This window comes from Eptesicus fuscus, chromosome 21, assembly GCF_027574615.1.
Source record: "Eptesicus fuscus isolate TK198812 chromosome 21, DD_ASM_mEF_20220401, whole genome shotgun sequence".
Classification (NCBI taxonomy): Eukaryota; Metazoa; Chordata; class Mammalia; order Chiroptera; family Vespertilionidae; genus Eptesicus; species Eptesicus fuscus.
In genome coordinates, this window is record NC_072493.1 from 42,645,051 (window position 1) to 42,659,988 (window position 14,938).

Below are 14,938 nucleotides of genomic sequence, written 5' to 3' on the forward strand. Positions count from 1 at the left end.
CATGCCGCGGGCGGGCGGCAGGGGGCGCGCGAGGCCGGGCGGAGACCCTTCACCGGCACCGGGGCCTCCCGAGGGCGGGTCCTCTTCCCCACCGGGCGCACCGACGCGGTGGGTGACTCAGAAGCCCCATAGCGCTGGGCGCCTGACTTCCCAGGGTCAGGGTGCTGCGGCCTGGGCTCCTGGGTCTGAGGGAGGAGAGGCTGGGGGCCTGGACCCCGGGGTCCCCCACTAGGCTGCGGAAAATGCAAGTTTTTGGCAGGAGGCAGGTTTATTCTGAGCAGAGGGAAGAGGGAGCCCCAACAGCTAACCCCTTAGCACCCATAAAACTGTCCCAGCACCTGCCCAGTCCCTCTCCAGGGCCCTGAGCCGCTCCCCAGCAGGGGTGTCCCCACAATCTGAGTCCCTCATCATTCAGCTCAGTCCCCTGGATTGAGGTCTCTCCTGCCCTGAGCCCAGCTCAGTTGCCCACACTTCTGAGCAGGTGGGTCCCAGGGACCCCCATCGTCCCCACACACAACCCAGCGTGGGGCCCCCCCCGCCGCCAGGCCGCCCCTCAGAGGCGTTCTCACGTGGCCCGGGCGGGATGTGCAGTGTTCTGAGATCCCAGCTCATCCAGACGTCCTGCCCATTTTCTAGACTGTGACACTGAGGTCTAGGGTGGGCACGGGACTTGCCCAAGTTCCAGGATAATTGGGGGGAAATCCCTCCTCCTTCCCAGACTCTGAGGCCGAGGCACAGCACTGAGGCGGGGCTCCCAGCACGCTGTTGTCCAGTGTGGCTCTGGCTCCGGTCAGGGTCGCCCCCTGAGTCCGGCCCGGGTGGCCCAGCCCGGCTGCCGGCCGCCTCTGGGTTCCAGGGCTTTGGGTGCAGCGTCGTCTCCAAACCTCCTTCGGGTGGGGGACAGGTAGCGGAGGTGACGGCCAGGGATGAGGGGCAGGGGGCCGCCCCAGGGCTGGGGCCCGGCCAGAGGACGGGAGTCCACCTCACCCCTGGGGGCCCCCCCAGTGCCCCGCTGCCTCATCAGGGCCTTGGCTGGGGTGTCCTTGGAGCCCCAGGACTTCTTGAGCTGTGGAGGGAGAGAGGAGGAGGTGAGCGGAGGCTCCTGGGGGCTGGGTCCAGGGAGGGAGGAGGCGAGGGAGGTGAAAGCTGGAGGAGGCAAGGGAGACAGACCATAAACGGAGGAAGAAGAGCAGACGGGAGGGAGGAAGACACAGAAGAGGGAGGTGAGGGAAGGAGGGCGGGACACGGAGGGGCGGGGAGAAGGCCCCTGAGCTCCAGAACCAGAGGGAAGTGAGCAGGGAGGCCTGGGACCCCCGGAGCTCCCAAGGGGCCCGGAGGTGTGTCCCCCCAGCCGTTTGCCGCTGGGGAGGAACAGGAAGCAGCCAGCAGCCGCCCGCCCGGGTGGGGGCAGCAAATATTTGCCAAGGGAGGTGATGCTGGGTGAGGGCGGCTGAGGACCAGGTGGAGGCGAGGACCTTGGCCCTGCCCTGCCCACCCCCCTCCTCCCCTGGGACTGAGGGAGGCAATTCCTGGGCTATTTCTCCCTCACCCTCAGGACCGGCCTCTAGCTCCCACTTAGCAGGATCGGGAAACGGAGGCTGAGAGGGGGGAAAACTCACAGAGATCCTGTCCCCCAGGTCAGCCTGTTTCTCCCACATGGCTCTGCTCTGACCTTCTCAACAGCCCACTTTACAGCCAGGGACCCGGAGGCCCTGCCCAGGGTCCCCCCGAGAATTGGGGCAGGCCCTGTTGAAACCCATGTGTCTAAGCAGGGGGAGAAGGGTCCCCTCTAAGCTCATGACACTGGAATCTGGGAAGCCAGGGCATGGAGAATGTCAAAGCCCCACCTGGGAGGCAACCAGGGCTGAGTTCCATTCCTCCCGGTGCCTCAGTTTTCCCACCTGTGAAATGGACGGATGGATGGAGAGATGTAATGACATCCGCCTCCTAGGATTGCGGCAAAGGTTGAATTTAACTACTTCTGTGAAAGCGCTTGACCCGGGGCCCGGCACACGGGAAGGCGCCCGGGAAAGACCGCTGTTTCACCCTTGGCAAGTTACTTAACCTCTCTGGGCCTCAGCTTTCCATCCGCAGCAATGCGCATGGTAAGCATCTTGCCTCGCTGACCTGGGATGAGGATGTTGTGAAATAAATTCCATTTGGGGAATTGAGTGTTAAGAGCGGATATTATTCTATTTCATTCTATCGACTCCTTGTCCCAACCAAACTGAGGAGGAAGCTACCGCTCAGCCCATTTCCTAGATGAGAACACGGAGGTTCAGAGAAGGCCAGTCCCCGCCCCCCACCCCCACCCCGGTTCTCACGGCCGTTATATCACACCAGGATTCACACCCAGGGCTCTTGGGGTCTCTGCTCCATGCCACCCGGCACTCCCCTGCCCAGCACACAGTGTGGGTTCAGGAAACACAGTGTGATGAGAAACTCAGGTGAGCAGCTTGGCTTCCCTGCCTCCCGGGGGCCAGGCACTTAGTAGGCCTTCAGAAAACAGAGTAAGGGCCCTTGAGCCCGACTGTCTGACCTTGAACAAGCAAGCAGCACCTTCTTCCCCTTTCGTGGCCTTAGCTGCCCCCACCCTCCACCAGCTGTTCCATGTTCCATTCTCAGGTGGCCAACAGGTCTCACCTCGTTGTCACCGTCACTGGAGTCCGACAGCTGGGACAGGCGGCTCAGGTCCCACAGGGAGCGGCTGGGCCGGGCTGGAGGGCCGCTGGCGGGCCGGGCGCGCTGGATGCTCCGCAGGATGTCGCTGAGCGCAGGCCCCGGGACGGCCTGGGTCTCCCGCTGCTCTCTGTCTAGGACTCGGCAGGCGGCCAGGCGTTGGGTCAGCGGTGACACGTCAGGCAGCGGCGGGGACACGGGGGCCACGGAGTGGCGGCGGGCCACGCTGTGCGGGCTGCGGGCCAGCTGCAGCCCCCCCAGGGTGCTGACGAAGGGGCCCGGGGCGGGCGCCGGTGGGAGTGGCCAGGAGGCCGCGTACAGTGTCCGGAACTCGCGGCTGAAGGCGTCGGCGATCTCCCCCGTCAGCAGGGTCACCAGGCCGCGGTGCAGGCGTGCGTCGCTCCATGTGAAGCTGGGGGCACGGAGGGGGGTGGGGGTCAGGACCTCTGCGCAGCCCGAGATCCAGTCCCCATCCCCCATCCCCGACTGGACTGCAGGAAAATCGTGCCGCCCTCTGGCCTCAACATCCCCCTCTGTAGAATGGGACCACCTACCCTGTGAGGACAACACATTAAGAAAGTTAAATTATCATCCTAACCGGTTTGGCTCAGTGGATAGAGCATCAGCCTGCGGACGGAAGGGTCCCAGGTTTGGTTCTGGTCAAGGGCATGTACCTTGGTTGCAGGCACATCCCCAGTGGGGGGTGTGCAGGAGGCAGCTGATAGATGTTTCTCTCTCATTGATGTTTCTAACTCTCTATCCCTCTCCCTCCTCCCTGTAAAAAATCAATAAAATACATTTTTTTAAAAAAAAGGAAGTGAAATTATCATCTGAACTCAGACTTGACTCTAAACCTGGGCTCTGCCGGTTCCCACTGGGCTCTGCCTCGGTTTCCCCCTCTGAGATGGGGTTCCTTTTCTGACACCCACGGGGACTGTTTTGAGACTCGGCTGCTCCCTGTAATGACCCCCATTTGTGAAGCACTGGCTGTGTGCCAGGCTCCGGCTGCGCCTGCTCCGTGTGCCCGTTCACTCAGCTGGGAGATGGAGCTGAAACACAGGAAGATTCGAGCGAGAGAACACGGGTCGAGCTCCCTGCACGGTGCCCAGCCCGTGCCCAGCGCTACAGGCCTGGGATCTGCGGTGAGCCGAGCCCTTCCCAGTCCTGCCATCACAGTGGTTGCTATCTAAAGCACTGGTCTTGCCCTGGCTGGTTTGGCTCAGTGGATAGAGCGTCGGCCTGCGGACTGAAGGGTCCCCGGTTCGATTCCTGTCAAGGGCACATGCCTGGGTTGCGGACTCGATCCCCAGTAGGGAGGATGAGCAGGAGGCCGCCGATCAATGATTCTCTCTCATCATTGTTGTTTCTGTCTCTCTCTCTCCTTCTCCCTTCCCCTCTGAAAGCAATAAAAAATAATATTTTAAACACTGGTCTTGCACACAGCAGGTGCTCAATAAATGCCCTCTTCGGGATTAAATACACCTGAGCTCTAATTCTGGCTCTAGGGCCTTGGACACGTCACATTCTCCTCCTGAGCCTTGGTTTGCTCATCTGAAAAATGGGCTGGCACGGGCACTCGGCAGGCGCAGCACCCAGCCCCCAGCAGAGCCGACGACTGAGTGGCCAGGGCGGTAAAGGCTGGGCCAAGCGTTCTTACCTCGGGGGGTGGCTATGACCTCGCTCCCTGGCTGGTCAGCGGGCCAACCTGCCCCTCCGATTGTGACACCCTCCCCCACCCAGGACCTCACCCCCAGAGTGGCCAGTGGAACCCTAAGGGATCTGTGAGGTCACCCCATTCCGCTCCACAGAGACCCGTGGGGCAGCAGCCGCTGGCTGGTCTCTGTCCCGGGAAAGCTTCCGAGACCCTGAGGCTCGAGACCGCGGTCACGACCAAGCTCCTGAGAGGGACACGGAGGGTTGGGACCCAAGGACACGGAGCTGCTGGCCCTGGGAGGCCGGAGCCAGGGGCAAACGTCTCGTGGGCATGCGGCGGTCCCCGAGCAGTTCCGGGCGGCCCCCGGAGCCCACCGCCCCGCTCGGGCCCTGTCGCCACCGCCAGGCCACCGCGGCCCTCGGCGGGCTCCTGCTTCTGCTGATGGCTCTGCCCCCCGGCACGGCCGGCGCCAAGGACTGCATGTTCTGTGAGCTGACCGACTCCGCCGACTGCCCCGGCATCCCCATGGCCTGTGGCGACGAAGAGGCGTGCTTCATCGGCCAGGGGACAGCCCAGGACCTCGGCCCCGTCATCAACAAAGGCTGCGTGGGATCCGAGGAGTGTGGCCGCCAGGAGCCCGTCACCTACCAGGGCGTCACCTACAGCCTCACCTCCAGATGCTGCGACGGCGACATGTGCAACGGGGCCCCCACCCCCGCAGGCGGCCTGCGGGCGGGCGCCACCACTGGCCTGGCGCTGGGCGCGCTGCGGCTGCTTCATGGGCCGTGACTGGCGCGGAGGGCAGGACCCGGGACTGGTCTCGGGCTCTGCTGCTCCTCGTGCCCTGCCTCCTCCCCCTTCCCCCCGTCCAAGGCCAGGAGCCCCAGACAAACCCCCGTGGCCCTGGCTTCCTCCGTTCCAGGCTGTCCCCCAGGACCCAGGGCTCCGCCACGCCGGAGCCTGACCTAGCGGGGGGGCGGGGGGGGGGGGGGTCCGCGCCCCGGGTCTGGCTGTAACATTGTGCTCATTGGTTCTAAGACGCGATAGCGTTTCACAGTTTGATCAGGATGCCTCCTCTCATTGTGGTCCCTTAGCGTCGATGACACCCGGTCAAAATCATATTAATAAACAACAGCTGATGGGTATGAGGCCCTTCTGATGCTCCGTGCCAGGGACCCTTCTCCCACCGAATCGCATGTGGCGCTGGGAAGGCAGGTTCCCTCGGAAACATTCCAGTCCTGGCCCTGGTGGTTCTCTAGGTGTGGTCCCCGACCAACCAGAACTTGCTGGCAGTGCCAATCCTCGGGCCCCAGCCCGAGCCGGCTGGATGGGGGTGGGGTCCAGAAATCGGGGTTGTAACCAGTCCTCTGGGTCCGCCTGAGGCATGTTCCAGGCCACACAGCAGGGTCTTTGGCAAAGGTGCTCAACAGGAGATGCTACCGACATCTGCTGGGCGGAGGCCAGGGCTGCAGCCGGCAATGCCGGGAGCGCCCCCCCCCCCCCCCCCCGGGGGCGGGGGGGGGGGGGGCGCCAGCGGCCCCAGATGTGAGCAGGACCTCCGTGGGGAAACCTCACTCTAAAGCAGGGGTGGGAGACCTTTTTTCTGCCAAGGGCCATACAAGATTCTCCATATAAAAATTAGCCCGTCCCGTCCCCTGTGGCTCAACAGTTCAGCGTCGGCCAGGAGGTCCCGGTTCGATTCCCGGTCGGGGCACAGGTCTGAGTTGTGGGCTCAGGCAACGATTTGGTGCTTGGTGTGCAGGAAGCAGCCGATCAAGATCAGTGATTCGCTCTCATCACTGCTGTTTCGATCTCTCTCTCCCTCTCCCTTCCTCTCTCTCTAAAATCAGTAAAACCATATATATTTTTTAAATCAGCCTGCTAGCCCGGCCGCCACGGCTCTGTGGTTGAGTATTGACCTATGAACCAGGGGGTCACAGTTCGATTCCTAGTCCAGACACATGCCCGGGTTGCGGGCTCGATCCCCAGTGTGGGGCGTGCAGGAGGCAGCCGATCAATGATTCTCTTTCATCATTGATGTTTCTCTCTCAGCCTGCTATATTTGGTCAAACATTTAATTAACTCTCCCCTAATGCCTTGTGCAAGGCAGGGCCAAACCAAATGATTTGAGAGCCTTCTAGGGCCCGAGAGCCGGACGCTCCCCACCCCTGCCCTAAAGTCACTAAGCGTGCCATTCTAGTGAGCAGGGGGCACAGAGAGGTGAAGTCAGTTGCCCAAAGTCACACAGCCAGTAACTGGCAGAGCTAGGATGTAAACTGAGGCCATCTGTGCCCAGCTCCCTGCCCACCCCCCCATGCTGTGACCCAACGAGGTGGTTGCTCATTATCCACGCTTTCCACAGAGGAAACTGAGGCTCAGAGTTGGGGAGGCCCAGGGTCGCAGAGCCAGGGCCCAGGGCTGGTCGGACCCCAAAGAGAGCAGAGGGGGGCCATCCGACGGTCCGAGGACCAAGCCATTGGCACACCAGGTCTCATTCCTTCCCAGACACTCTGAGAGGTGGCATTGGGGAATGGACTACAGGCTCCCCCAGGCCCTGCCCCCACCCAGGCCACCTGGGATGCCAATGCAGGCCCGGCCCCCCGGTTTAGAAAGTCCTAGGCACACACTGCAGGCCCCGTTCTCCAGAGAGGAAGCAGGTCAGGGAGGTGAAGACTCCCCCAGGCCATCAGCCAGGCCAGCAGCAGGCCCAGGCGGGCGCCAGGCCTGGCTCCCACCCCAAGCCCGGTCCCAATGACAGCCCCTCTCCTGGCAGGTGTTCAGACCCATTTCACAGATGAGGAGCGAGCGGCTGGGAGGGGATCCGCGTGCTCGGAGACTGGGGTGAGGGCTGGGGACGGGACGCGGGGTAAGGGCTGTACCTGTAGGACCCCGAGATGACCCTCTCGCCGTCCAGCAGCACGAACTTCTCCCGCACCCCGCCCGTCACCTGCCGTCGCCAGCGGCTCTGGAAACTGCAGCCCCGCACGATGCGAATGTCCAGGTTCTGGGAGGTGGAGGGGGACACACAGCCTTGCTGAGGCTGACCTCACAGCCTTCCACTTGGGGGTTCCTACGGGCTGGCCCCCCAGCACTTTGTGGAGAGCCTGTCCCAGCTTCCCCAGGGCCACCATTCGTGGGATTCAGGGTTCCCCCAACTCAGAGGGACCCTGTGGGAAGGCCCACCTGCTTTCCCCAATGCCACGGGCACCAGATCCCAGGGAACCCTCTCTGCTGGCACCAGCCTCGCTGGCCCAGGACCCCGGGGACGGGTCTGCCTCCGCTGCCCCCCACACCAGGGGATGGGGACTCAGGTCCCTTCCGCCAGGCCCTACCTCAGTGGCCCAGGGGTTCACGCCCAGCTGCTGGGCCAGCGTCAGGAAGGCAGGCAGCTGCTGGCGGTCCAGGAGCAGGTAGACGGGCACCCAGCGGCGCGTGGCAGCATCCACCATGTCCAAAAGCAGGTCTGGGTCGGTGAATATGTCCATGACGACGGCCACCAGCTGGGGGCGGGGAGAGGGGCTGTGGATAGAGCCTGGGGCTTGGGGGACCCTCAGAAGGTGGGGCCCTGGCGGTGAGATGCTGGGGGGCTGGTTAGGGGCCGGCCTCTGTGGGATGTTCACACAGTGTCTGCACGTGAATAACGGGCAGAACTCCCTGGAGCCCCCAGGCCCGGCTGTGCCACTGTCATCATGTCAACAATGGTGAGCGGGGTCCCCGAGCTGGGATGTTACCCAGTGGCCCTGCTCCAGGCATGTGCAGCGCAGTGCACTGTGGGAACCTGCACACCTGGGTCCTGGGGGCGCCCTGGAGCCAGGGGCGGCGGGGGGGGGGGGGAGGTCGGGGAGAGCTGAGATTCTGGGTCAGCAAGGGGAGCTCTGGGGCTGGGGGCTGCCGGGGACCTGGGTCTTACAGGCAGAAGGTGTGGTGATGAGCCCTGAGCCCTGATTCCTGGTTCAAGTCTCTGCTTGGCCACTCCAGGCGAGAGACCTCACATCCCATGCCTGTTTCCTCATCTCCTAACTGGACGTAGTGAGTCCCAACCTCACAGGGCCCTTGTGAGAATTTCACGTTAACCCAGGTAAGGTACTTGGCGTGGGAACTGGCAAACACCAAACCTTTCAAATAAAAACGGGCCGGCCAGGGGGCTGCAGGGGAGACATCCGGGCCCTCCCTGGGGGCGGGGGAGGGGAGGGTGGATGACTGAGATAAGAGGGATCATAATTAGGTCCAAGGGGCATGGATGTCTAAGGGCACCCAGATCTTGGCTGAAGATGGGGCCCCTCATATCTAAGAGGCTGAGGGTGGGTCTGGGGGTGTGAACCTGACAGTTCCCGGGGGCCCTGGGTGAAAATGCCCTGGCCCGGGGGACGGCGCTCCCAGGCGGGGAGCTGCAGTGAGGACGTCTGGGTCTGGGGAATGGACTGCAGGCCCCCCAGGCCCTGCCCCCACCTTGCAGGCGGCCTGGATTTCCTGGCGCACCAGCTCCTTGAGGGGCGGGTGGCCCTCGCCGGGGGGCTGGGTGTACAGCTGCGCCCGGGTGATGCCCTTCCAGCGCGAGTCCTCCGGCCAGCCCAGCCGCAGCACGGGCACCGGCTCCTCCGACTGCCCCGGCCAGTAGGTCAGGCTGCCGGGGTCCCCGCCGGCCACGGCTCCCTCCGCGCCGCCGGGCTCCTGCTTGGCCGCCGTCCAGTCCTCGGCCGCCGCGGCCAGGCCCTGCAGCTCGGCCCCGCCCAGGAAGGGCCGCAGCCCCTCGCGCTGCACACACGCCTGGAAGGCCTCGGCGCCCTCGCTCAGCAGAGCCTCGAGCGCCAGCCGCTGGCCCTCGGAATACAGGAAGCCCGGGCTGGTCTCCGTCAGGGGCGGCTCCCCGGCCGCCGACGCCACTCCTTCCAGTGCTGCCAGCTGCGAGGCCGCCATGGGGCCCCCGGGGCGGACCTTGAGGCCCGGCGTCTGAGGGTGTGGCCGTCTCCGAGGCCCTGACCATCAGGGGCTCCTTTCAGGCTTCCGATGCCAGGCTTCCAGGGCCGCTGAGGAATCCGGTGGCCCCCTGTGCTGTCCTGACGATCAGACTGCGCACATGACCGCCCGCCCGATGCTGCTCAGACCGACTGCCCGCCAGCCTGCAGCCGCCATGGCTGGCCGGCCATCCGACCTTGCTGTCAGCTGTCTGATGATCTGGCTGCCCCCACAGGTGGTCCTGCATGTGGGTTTGGCTGAGTACCTGGCACTGTCTCCACACCCGGTGACCTGTCAGCTGCCCATCTCTGCTCCAGCGCACCACAGCCTCCAGCCTGCTGGCCACACGATGCCCCGGCGGGCCCTCCCGCTGGCTCAGGCGTGGTCAGGCTGACCACCTACCTGCCCTGGCCCAAGGCCCACTACTGCCTGACTATCTCTAGGCAACAGGCTGCCTGCCTGGCTGCAACCACCTGAACGTCTCTCACCAAAGGGAGAGCGGGCTGCCTGTGTGCCCCGGGCCGGCAACACGTCTAACCGAGCCTCTGGCCTCTCTTGGCTGGAAGACCAACAGGCTCAGTATCTGACCACCCGGTGGAACTCCCAGCTGTGTCCAGGGGATGCTTCGCCCGACAGCTGGCCGGCTAGCTCACAGCTCTCACCGGCTGACCATTCTGTTTCCTCCTGAGCCCGGGAGAAATGTACTCCAGCCCTCAGCCTGGGCATCGCCCTTCCCAGCCAGGGAACTAGGTCTCCTCGGGGGATGGGCCTTCACTCCCGCTCAGGCTGCTACAGTGGAGGAAGCGCGCCACAGGGGGTCTCATTACCATGGAACCCCCCCATGACCTCCTCAACCCCTCTAGCCCGAGGGCAGCCTCGACGGGGCCACCGCTCCTGGGACTGGGTGCCCTGCCTGTCCTCTGATCTCTGCTGATCCCTTTGGGGCCTGAATTCCACTGTCTCCTGCTAGCTGACTGCACACATGCCTAATCCAGGTTGGACAAGGACCACTCTACATCATCTGAGGCTCCTGACCCAGCCTGCGGACCCCAATTTGGGCAACCCCGCCTTCCAATCCCAGCACCCAGATGCCCCCTTCCTCCAGGGCACAGCGACTAGCCCTGCAAGAGAAAGAAGAGGAATAAATCTAGGTCCCCTCTCCCTCCTGTCCCAGCCAGCTCGCCACCCCCTCCCCCTCCTCTTGCCTTTTTGGGAGGACAATATAATCCGGGTCTTCAAACCTGAGCTGATTTCTGCTTCTTCCTCCGGCAGACTGGCCTCATTCATCAGGCTTCACCCTGGCATCCTGGGAACCCAGCCCCTTGTGTAAACACAGGGAGGGCCCACGCAGGTCCCAGGGGAGGCCTGGGGTGTGGGGCCCAGGGTATAGGAGGTCCCAACCCGTGAGCACTCACCAGGTTGCTTCCCCAGAGGCCAGAGGCCCGCCAGACTCAGGTTTCAGGAAAGGGGGTGCCTCACCTGTCCCCATAGCAGCCCCACCTCCACACTTCCCTATCCAAGCCCGCCCAATATCTTTAGCGCGGGGGAGGGGAACACGGGTCCTTTAAGAGGGGTGTGGCTAATCCCAGGAAGCAGGTGCTGGAACACCTGACACCTGGCTCTTGGGAAGGAGGCGCGGCTTCCGCAATAGTGGGCTGCAAGGGTCCAACAGGTGGAGGCCCAGAAGCAGAGCTGGGCACAGACCTAGACCGCCAGAGGGCGCCTGCAGGCTGAGGCGGAAGGAAGGCTGGTGGAGGAACACCTGGACGGAGGCGGGGCTAGTCTCCATGGAGACCTGCGCGGGTGTCCAATTCCCCCAAACAAATGCCTTCTGGCCCACAGGCTCACCTCCCAACTCCATCCCCCAATAACACACAAGGGCCATCAGCATCCAAAACCTTTTTAATAATATGATAGGATTTAGGGTTAGTTTTTGTAGCCGCGGCTGGCCCGGCGTCCTCTTGCACGCTCGAACTTCCGGCCCTTGGATCGCACGTAGGGTCTGTGGGGAAGAGAAAGGTCAGGGCCGATTGTTAGCTGGGAACTCCGCCAGAGATGCTGCCTCCGACAGACAGAGCAGCACAGGACACCAGGAGGGCCTCAGTAGTGATACCAACCGGGCTGCTGGGAAAGCCTGGCAGTGCAGGAAGCCAAGATGGCAACGTGGGTGGTGAAGCCAGCACCAGGCCCTGGGGGAGTCAAACTGAGCCCGGAGGCGGGGTACAATGCAAACCCCACCTGGGAGATGCCAACTCAGCCTAAAACAGCTTGGAGTCTTGAAGGCAAGTGGGTAGGGGAGGCGGGGAGCTGTGGGGAGGCCTGAGGCTGGCTGGTGGGGGAACAGAAGCATGGCAAGGTCTAGACTGCACTGCGGCAGTCAGGTCTGAGGCACAGGCTGGCATACTCACTTGGTGTGGCTGTGGGGGGTTCCTGGGGCCTTGCCGAAATGCCTGTACACCTCGCGGCCCTTGCGAGGACCTGGGGGAGGGAAGGAAGGGGCAGGTCAGGCAGAAACCCAGCACCCAGAGCTCCGGGGTTCAGCCTGATGGGGAGGAGGGGTGGGGAAGTCCAGTCTGTCAGCAGTCACACTGCTCACACCCCTTACACGGGGACTAGGCCCCACCATGGGGACTAAGCATCGCTCACCAGAAAGCAAGACAGTGCCACAGCCCTTGGGGGAGTCCAGGGCCAGCTGGTCGAAGGTGAGAATCTTGCCCCCAGCCTTGAGGATGCGGCTCCGGGCACGGCTGCTCACACGAAGGGCACACACCTGGGGACACAGGGGACAGGTCCAGTCAGAGCCCCGCCCCTGCATGGCCACCCAGGGGCTGCTGGGACTTACAGTTCACTGCCACGGCCCCACAGAGGCCTGCTGCTTGCTCAGGCCTGTAACTAACTCCCTTTGGAGGGAGCAACCCGAGTGCACAACAGCTGTTTTTATCACTTTGCTTCCAGCAACTCTTTTGAGAATGCAGCAATTCAAAGCCATTCCGCCTTAAGGAACCTGAGGCATAAAAAGATTTAGGGCCTCAGTGGATAGAGCAGTGGCCCTCAGACTGAAGGGTCCCAGGTTTGATTCCGGTCAAGGGCACATGGCTGGGTTGCAGGCTCAATCCCCAGCGTGGGGAATGCAGGAGGCAGCCAATCAATGATTCTCCCTCATCGTTGATATTTCTATCTCTCCCTCTCCTTTCCTCTCTGAAATCAATAAAAAATATATTAAAAAAAGAAAAAAGGCTTAGCACTTTGTTCAGAGGTGACAGAGAAATCTAGACTCGAACCCAGGTTGTCTGGCCCAAGATCCAGCACTGTCAGCAGCGCCCCAGAGGGGCTTGCCCAGGGATGCAGGACTTCACCCCCACTCAGAGCCCCTCCCCACTCACCTTCAGTTTGGGCACCTCCTGGATTCTCACGTCATCAGTTATAGTCCCTACAACCACGGCGGTTTTGCCCTCCCGGCCAGGAAGCTTCATCTTGCGGATCTTTGGAGGAGGAGATACCCATTAAGTCCTGACTGGGGTTTGAATCCAATCCTGCAGCTTCAGGCAACCAAGGACCAGGACAGCTGGCCCTAAACCCACCCCTAAGCGTCTCTCAAACTAGCCTGTGCTAGTTTCAGGTTCAAGCAGATTCTCAACAGACCCCACCCAGGAGGGTTCTTGACATTTAAGACTTGTGTTCCGTGACTTGAAGCCTCAGGATGATCTCATGAAGCCACCCCACCGCACAAGGAGAAGGAAAACAAGGCCAAGCAGCCAAGCCATTTGAATTGAACTATAACTTGAGGGTCAGAGCGCCAAGCCCACCCTCCTTCCCAGAGCCCAGATCCTGACACAATCCAGTTGCTCCCCAGGCTGGCTATGTCCCCCCAGCAGCCCCTCACCATCCGGGAAAGGGACAGAGGCGGCCGGTTGGTGCGACTCATGAACAACCTCTTCAGCACCACTTGGTTGAAAGTGGAGTTGGTTCTTCTGGCCAGAAACCTGTATAGCTGGAGGGAAAGGGAAAAGGGGGAATGTGAATTTCCAGGCCATGCCCCCCTCCCTCTCAACTTCCTAAGGGCAAACAAATGACTTCTGGCTTTCCCCTGTCTCAGTGAGCTCCAGGGAGAGCTAGCCCAGGTCCATCCTGGCCAGGGCCCCCACCCCCCAGCTGTATACAGCACAGAAGCTGGAAACATTGAACTTCCAGAAGCTCTGAGACATGAGCCCGGCTGGCAAGCCCCTGGGAGGAGCCTGGGGAGACACTAGAATGGAAGCCCTGGACATTGCAGGTTTGGGGTGGCCCTGCCCAAGTGTCACAGGCCCCAACCTCACCTTGACCAGCAGCCTTAGGTAGATGTCCTGGCTCTTGGGCTCCTTGCGCCGAACCTTTCGGTCTTTGTTGTGGCGGATGTCGACTCCCTGCAGGGCGAAGGGGAGGCCATAGACCCCATTGTGATCTGCACGTTACTCACCCCATGAACATCCTCAATGACTACTTCTCTCCCAGAGAGAGCCAGAGCCCGGGCTCTGCAGGGACAACAAATCCCAGGTCCACCCCTGGGAAAGTCGCTTCAACTCTCTGGACTTCAAAGGACTCCCCTGTAAAAAGGGGCTCACCGTGCATGCAAAGCCTTTAGCGTGACACCCAGCACCTCGTGAAGTTTTAACACAGTAGCCACATTAACTCAGTCAACATTTTTATTTCTTTGTAAATTGACTTTTTCAACAACACGCTTAAGTTCTGAATGCTGCTCCCACGCTTGGAGAATGGCCGGAAACATTCACACCAACGGCAGGCGCTAATAACGAACCTTTACTGAGAAGGTTCCCACTTTAGCGTTAAGAAAACTCGGGAAGGCCCACCATTCCCACGACTCCCCCCGCCTGTTTTCGTGGTTTCCTTTCCAGACTGTTATGAATTGTGAAGAACGACTTGACAGCTCTTATGCACAAGTGTATGGTGAGCACTTCACACAACTTCTTCCCAAACCAGAACCCGAGAGGCGGGATTACTGTGCGCCCATTAACAAGATGGAGCAAGTCGGGCACAGGCTGGGAAAGCCAGATCTCAGGGCGGGCAGGGACCCTAGACTCCGCACGGAGGCCTGCCTGTTCCAAAACCCGGGTACGGGACGCTCGACAACCCCCAGAACCCAACTTTTCAGGTTGGGGTGTGACAGGTCCGGGCAGGGGCAGCTAAAGGCCGGAAACTGAATAGCTGTGGGACCAGCGCCTAGAATCCAGGCTCCACTTCCCGGCATTTTGACCCCGGTATCACTTAGCCACCTCGTACAATTCGGGCATCTATTCAATGGGAGCTATAATGGAAAAATACGGGAGGGGTGGAGGCTGCTATGACTGACGCATCCCTGCTCTTCGGGGGCCCCTATATAGCCCCGCCACCACGGGAATCCCCTCCTTCGGACACCCCCAGGGCCCGTGCCTTCTTCTGGCGCGCCCCCAGCCCGAAACCGCGGTGGATGGAGGCGGATGGCCGAGCCCCAAACGCCTCAAAGCGCACTCACCATGATGGCGCCTTCTGCTCCACCAGGTCCGGAAAGAGAGAGCGGAGCCGGGTGGGCGGGGAAAGCCTGCAGCTAGCGGCGCCTGCGTGACGTCACACTAGCGCGACCCGGCACTCTACGGCGACTAGGGCTTCTCTATG

General features: G+C 62.1%; 3 protein-coding genes across 3 annotated transcripts; 1 reads left to right on the forward strand and 2 right to left on the reverse strand.

The window, feature by feature from the left end:
• Positions 1-261: 261 nt before the first annotated feature.
• FAM83E (family with sequence similarity 83 member E) lies at positions 262-9,625 on the reverse strand. Its single transcript, XM_008154403.3, has 5 exons — positions 8,783-9,625; positions 7,666-7,833; positions 7,213-7,337; positions 2,644-3,091; positions 262-1,066 (listed from the first exon to the last, which is right to left on the reverse strand). The coding sequence occupies exons 1-5, from the start codon at positions 9,248-9,250 to the stop codon at positions 791-793; spliced, it is 1,485 nt and encodes a 494-aa protein (XP_008152625.2). The 5' UTR covers positions 9,251-9,625; the 3' UTR covers positions 262-790.
• On the forward strand, positions 4,491-5,395 carry SPACA4 (sperm acrosome associated 4). Its single transcript, XM_054710592.1, has one exon. The coding sequence runs from the start codon at positions 4,664-4,666 to the stop codon at positions 5,120-5,122; it is 459 nt and encodes a 152-aa protein (XP_054566567.1). The 5' UTR covers positions 4,491-4,663; the 3' UTR covers positions 5,123-5,395.
• A 1,548-nt stretch (positions 9,626-11,173) lies between the features above and the next one.
• RPL18 (ribosomal protein L18) lies at positions 11,174-14,906 on the reverse strand. The gene is made up of 7 exons (XM_008154397.3): positions 14,799-14,906; positions 13,606-13,692; positions 13,173-13,280; positions 12,673-12,771; positions 11,936-12,059; positions 11,698-11,767; positions 11,174-11,291 (listed from the first exon to the last, which is right to left on the reverse strand). The coding sequence occupies exons 1-7, from the start codon at positions 14,799-14,801 to the stop codon at positions 11,216-11,218; spliced, it is 567 nt and encodes a 188-aa protein (XP_008152619.1). The 5' UTR covers positions 14,802-14,906; the 3' UTR covers positions 11,174-11,215.
• Positions 14,907-14,938: the final 32 nt, after the last annotated feature.

Coding starts and splice junctions, on each gene's coding strand:
- SPACA4 (XM_054710592.1), top strand. CDS start 4,664: ATGCGGCGGTCCCCGAGCAGTTCCGGGCGGCCCCCGGAGCCCACCGCC.
- FAM83E (XM_008154403.3), bottom strand. CDS start 9,250: ATGGCGGCCTCGCAGCTGGCAGCACTGGAAGGAGTGGCGTCGGCGGCC. Junction 7,338..7,665: donor TGAACCCCTGGGCCACTGAG/GTAGGGCCTGGC, acceptor TCCACCTCCCAG/AACCTGGACATTCGCATCGT. Junction 1,067..2,643: donor CCAGTGACGGTGACAACGAG/GTGAGACCTGTT, acceptor CTCCCTCCACAG/CTCAAGAAGTCCTGGGGCTC.
- RPL18 (XM_008154397.3), bottom strand. Junction 13,281..13,605: donor ACCTAAGGCTGCTGGTCAAG/GTGAGGTTGGGG, acceptor CTTTCCCTCCAG/CTATACAGGTTTCTGGCCAG. Junction 11,768..11,935: donor TGGCACTGTCTTGCTTTCTG/GTGAGCGATGCT, acceptor TCCCTCCCCCAG/GTCCTCGCAAGGGCCGCGAG.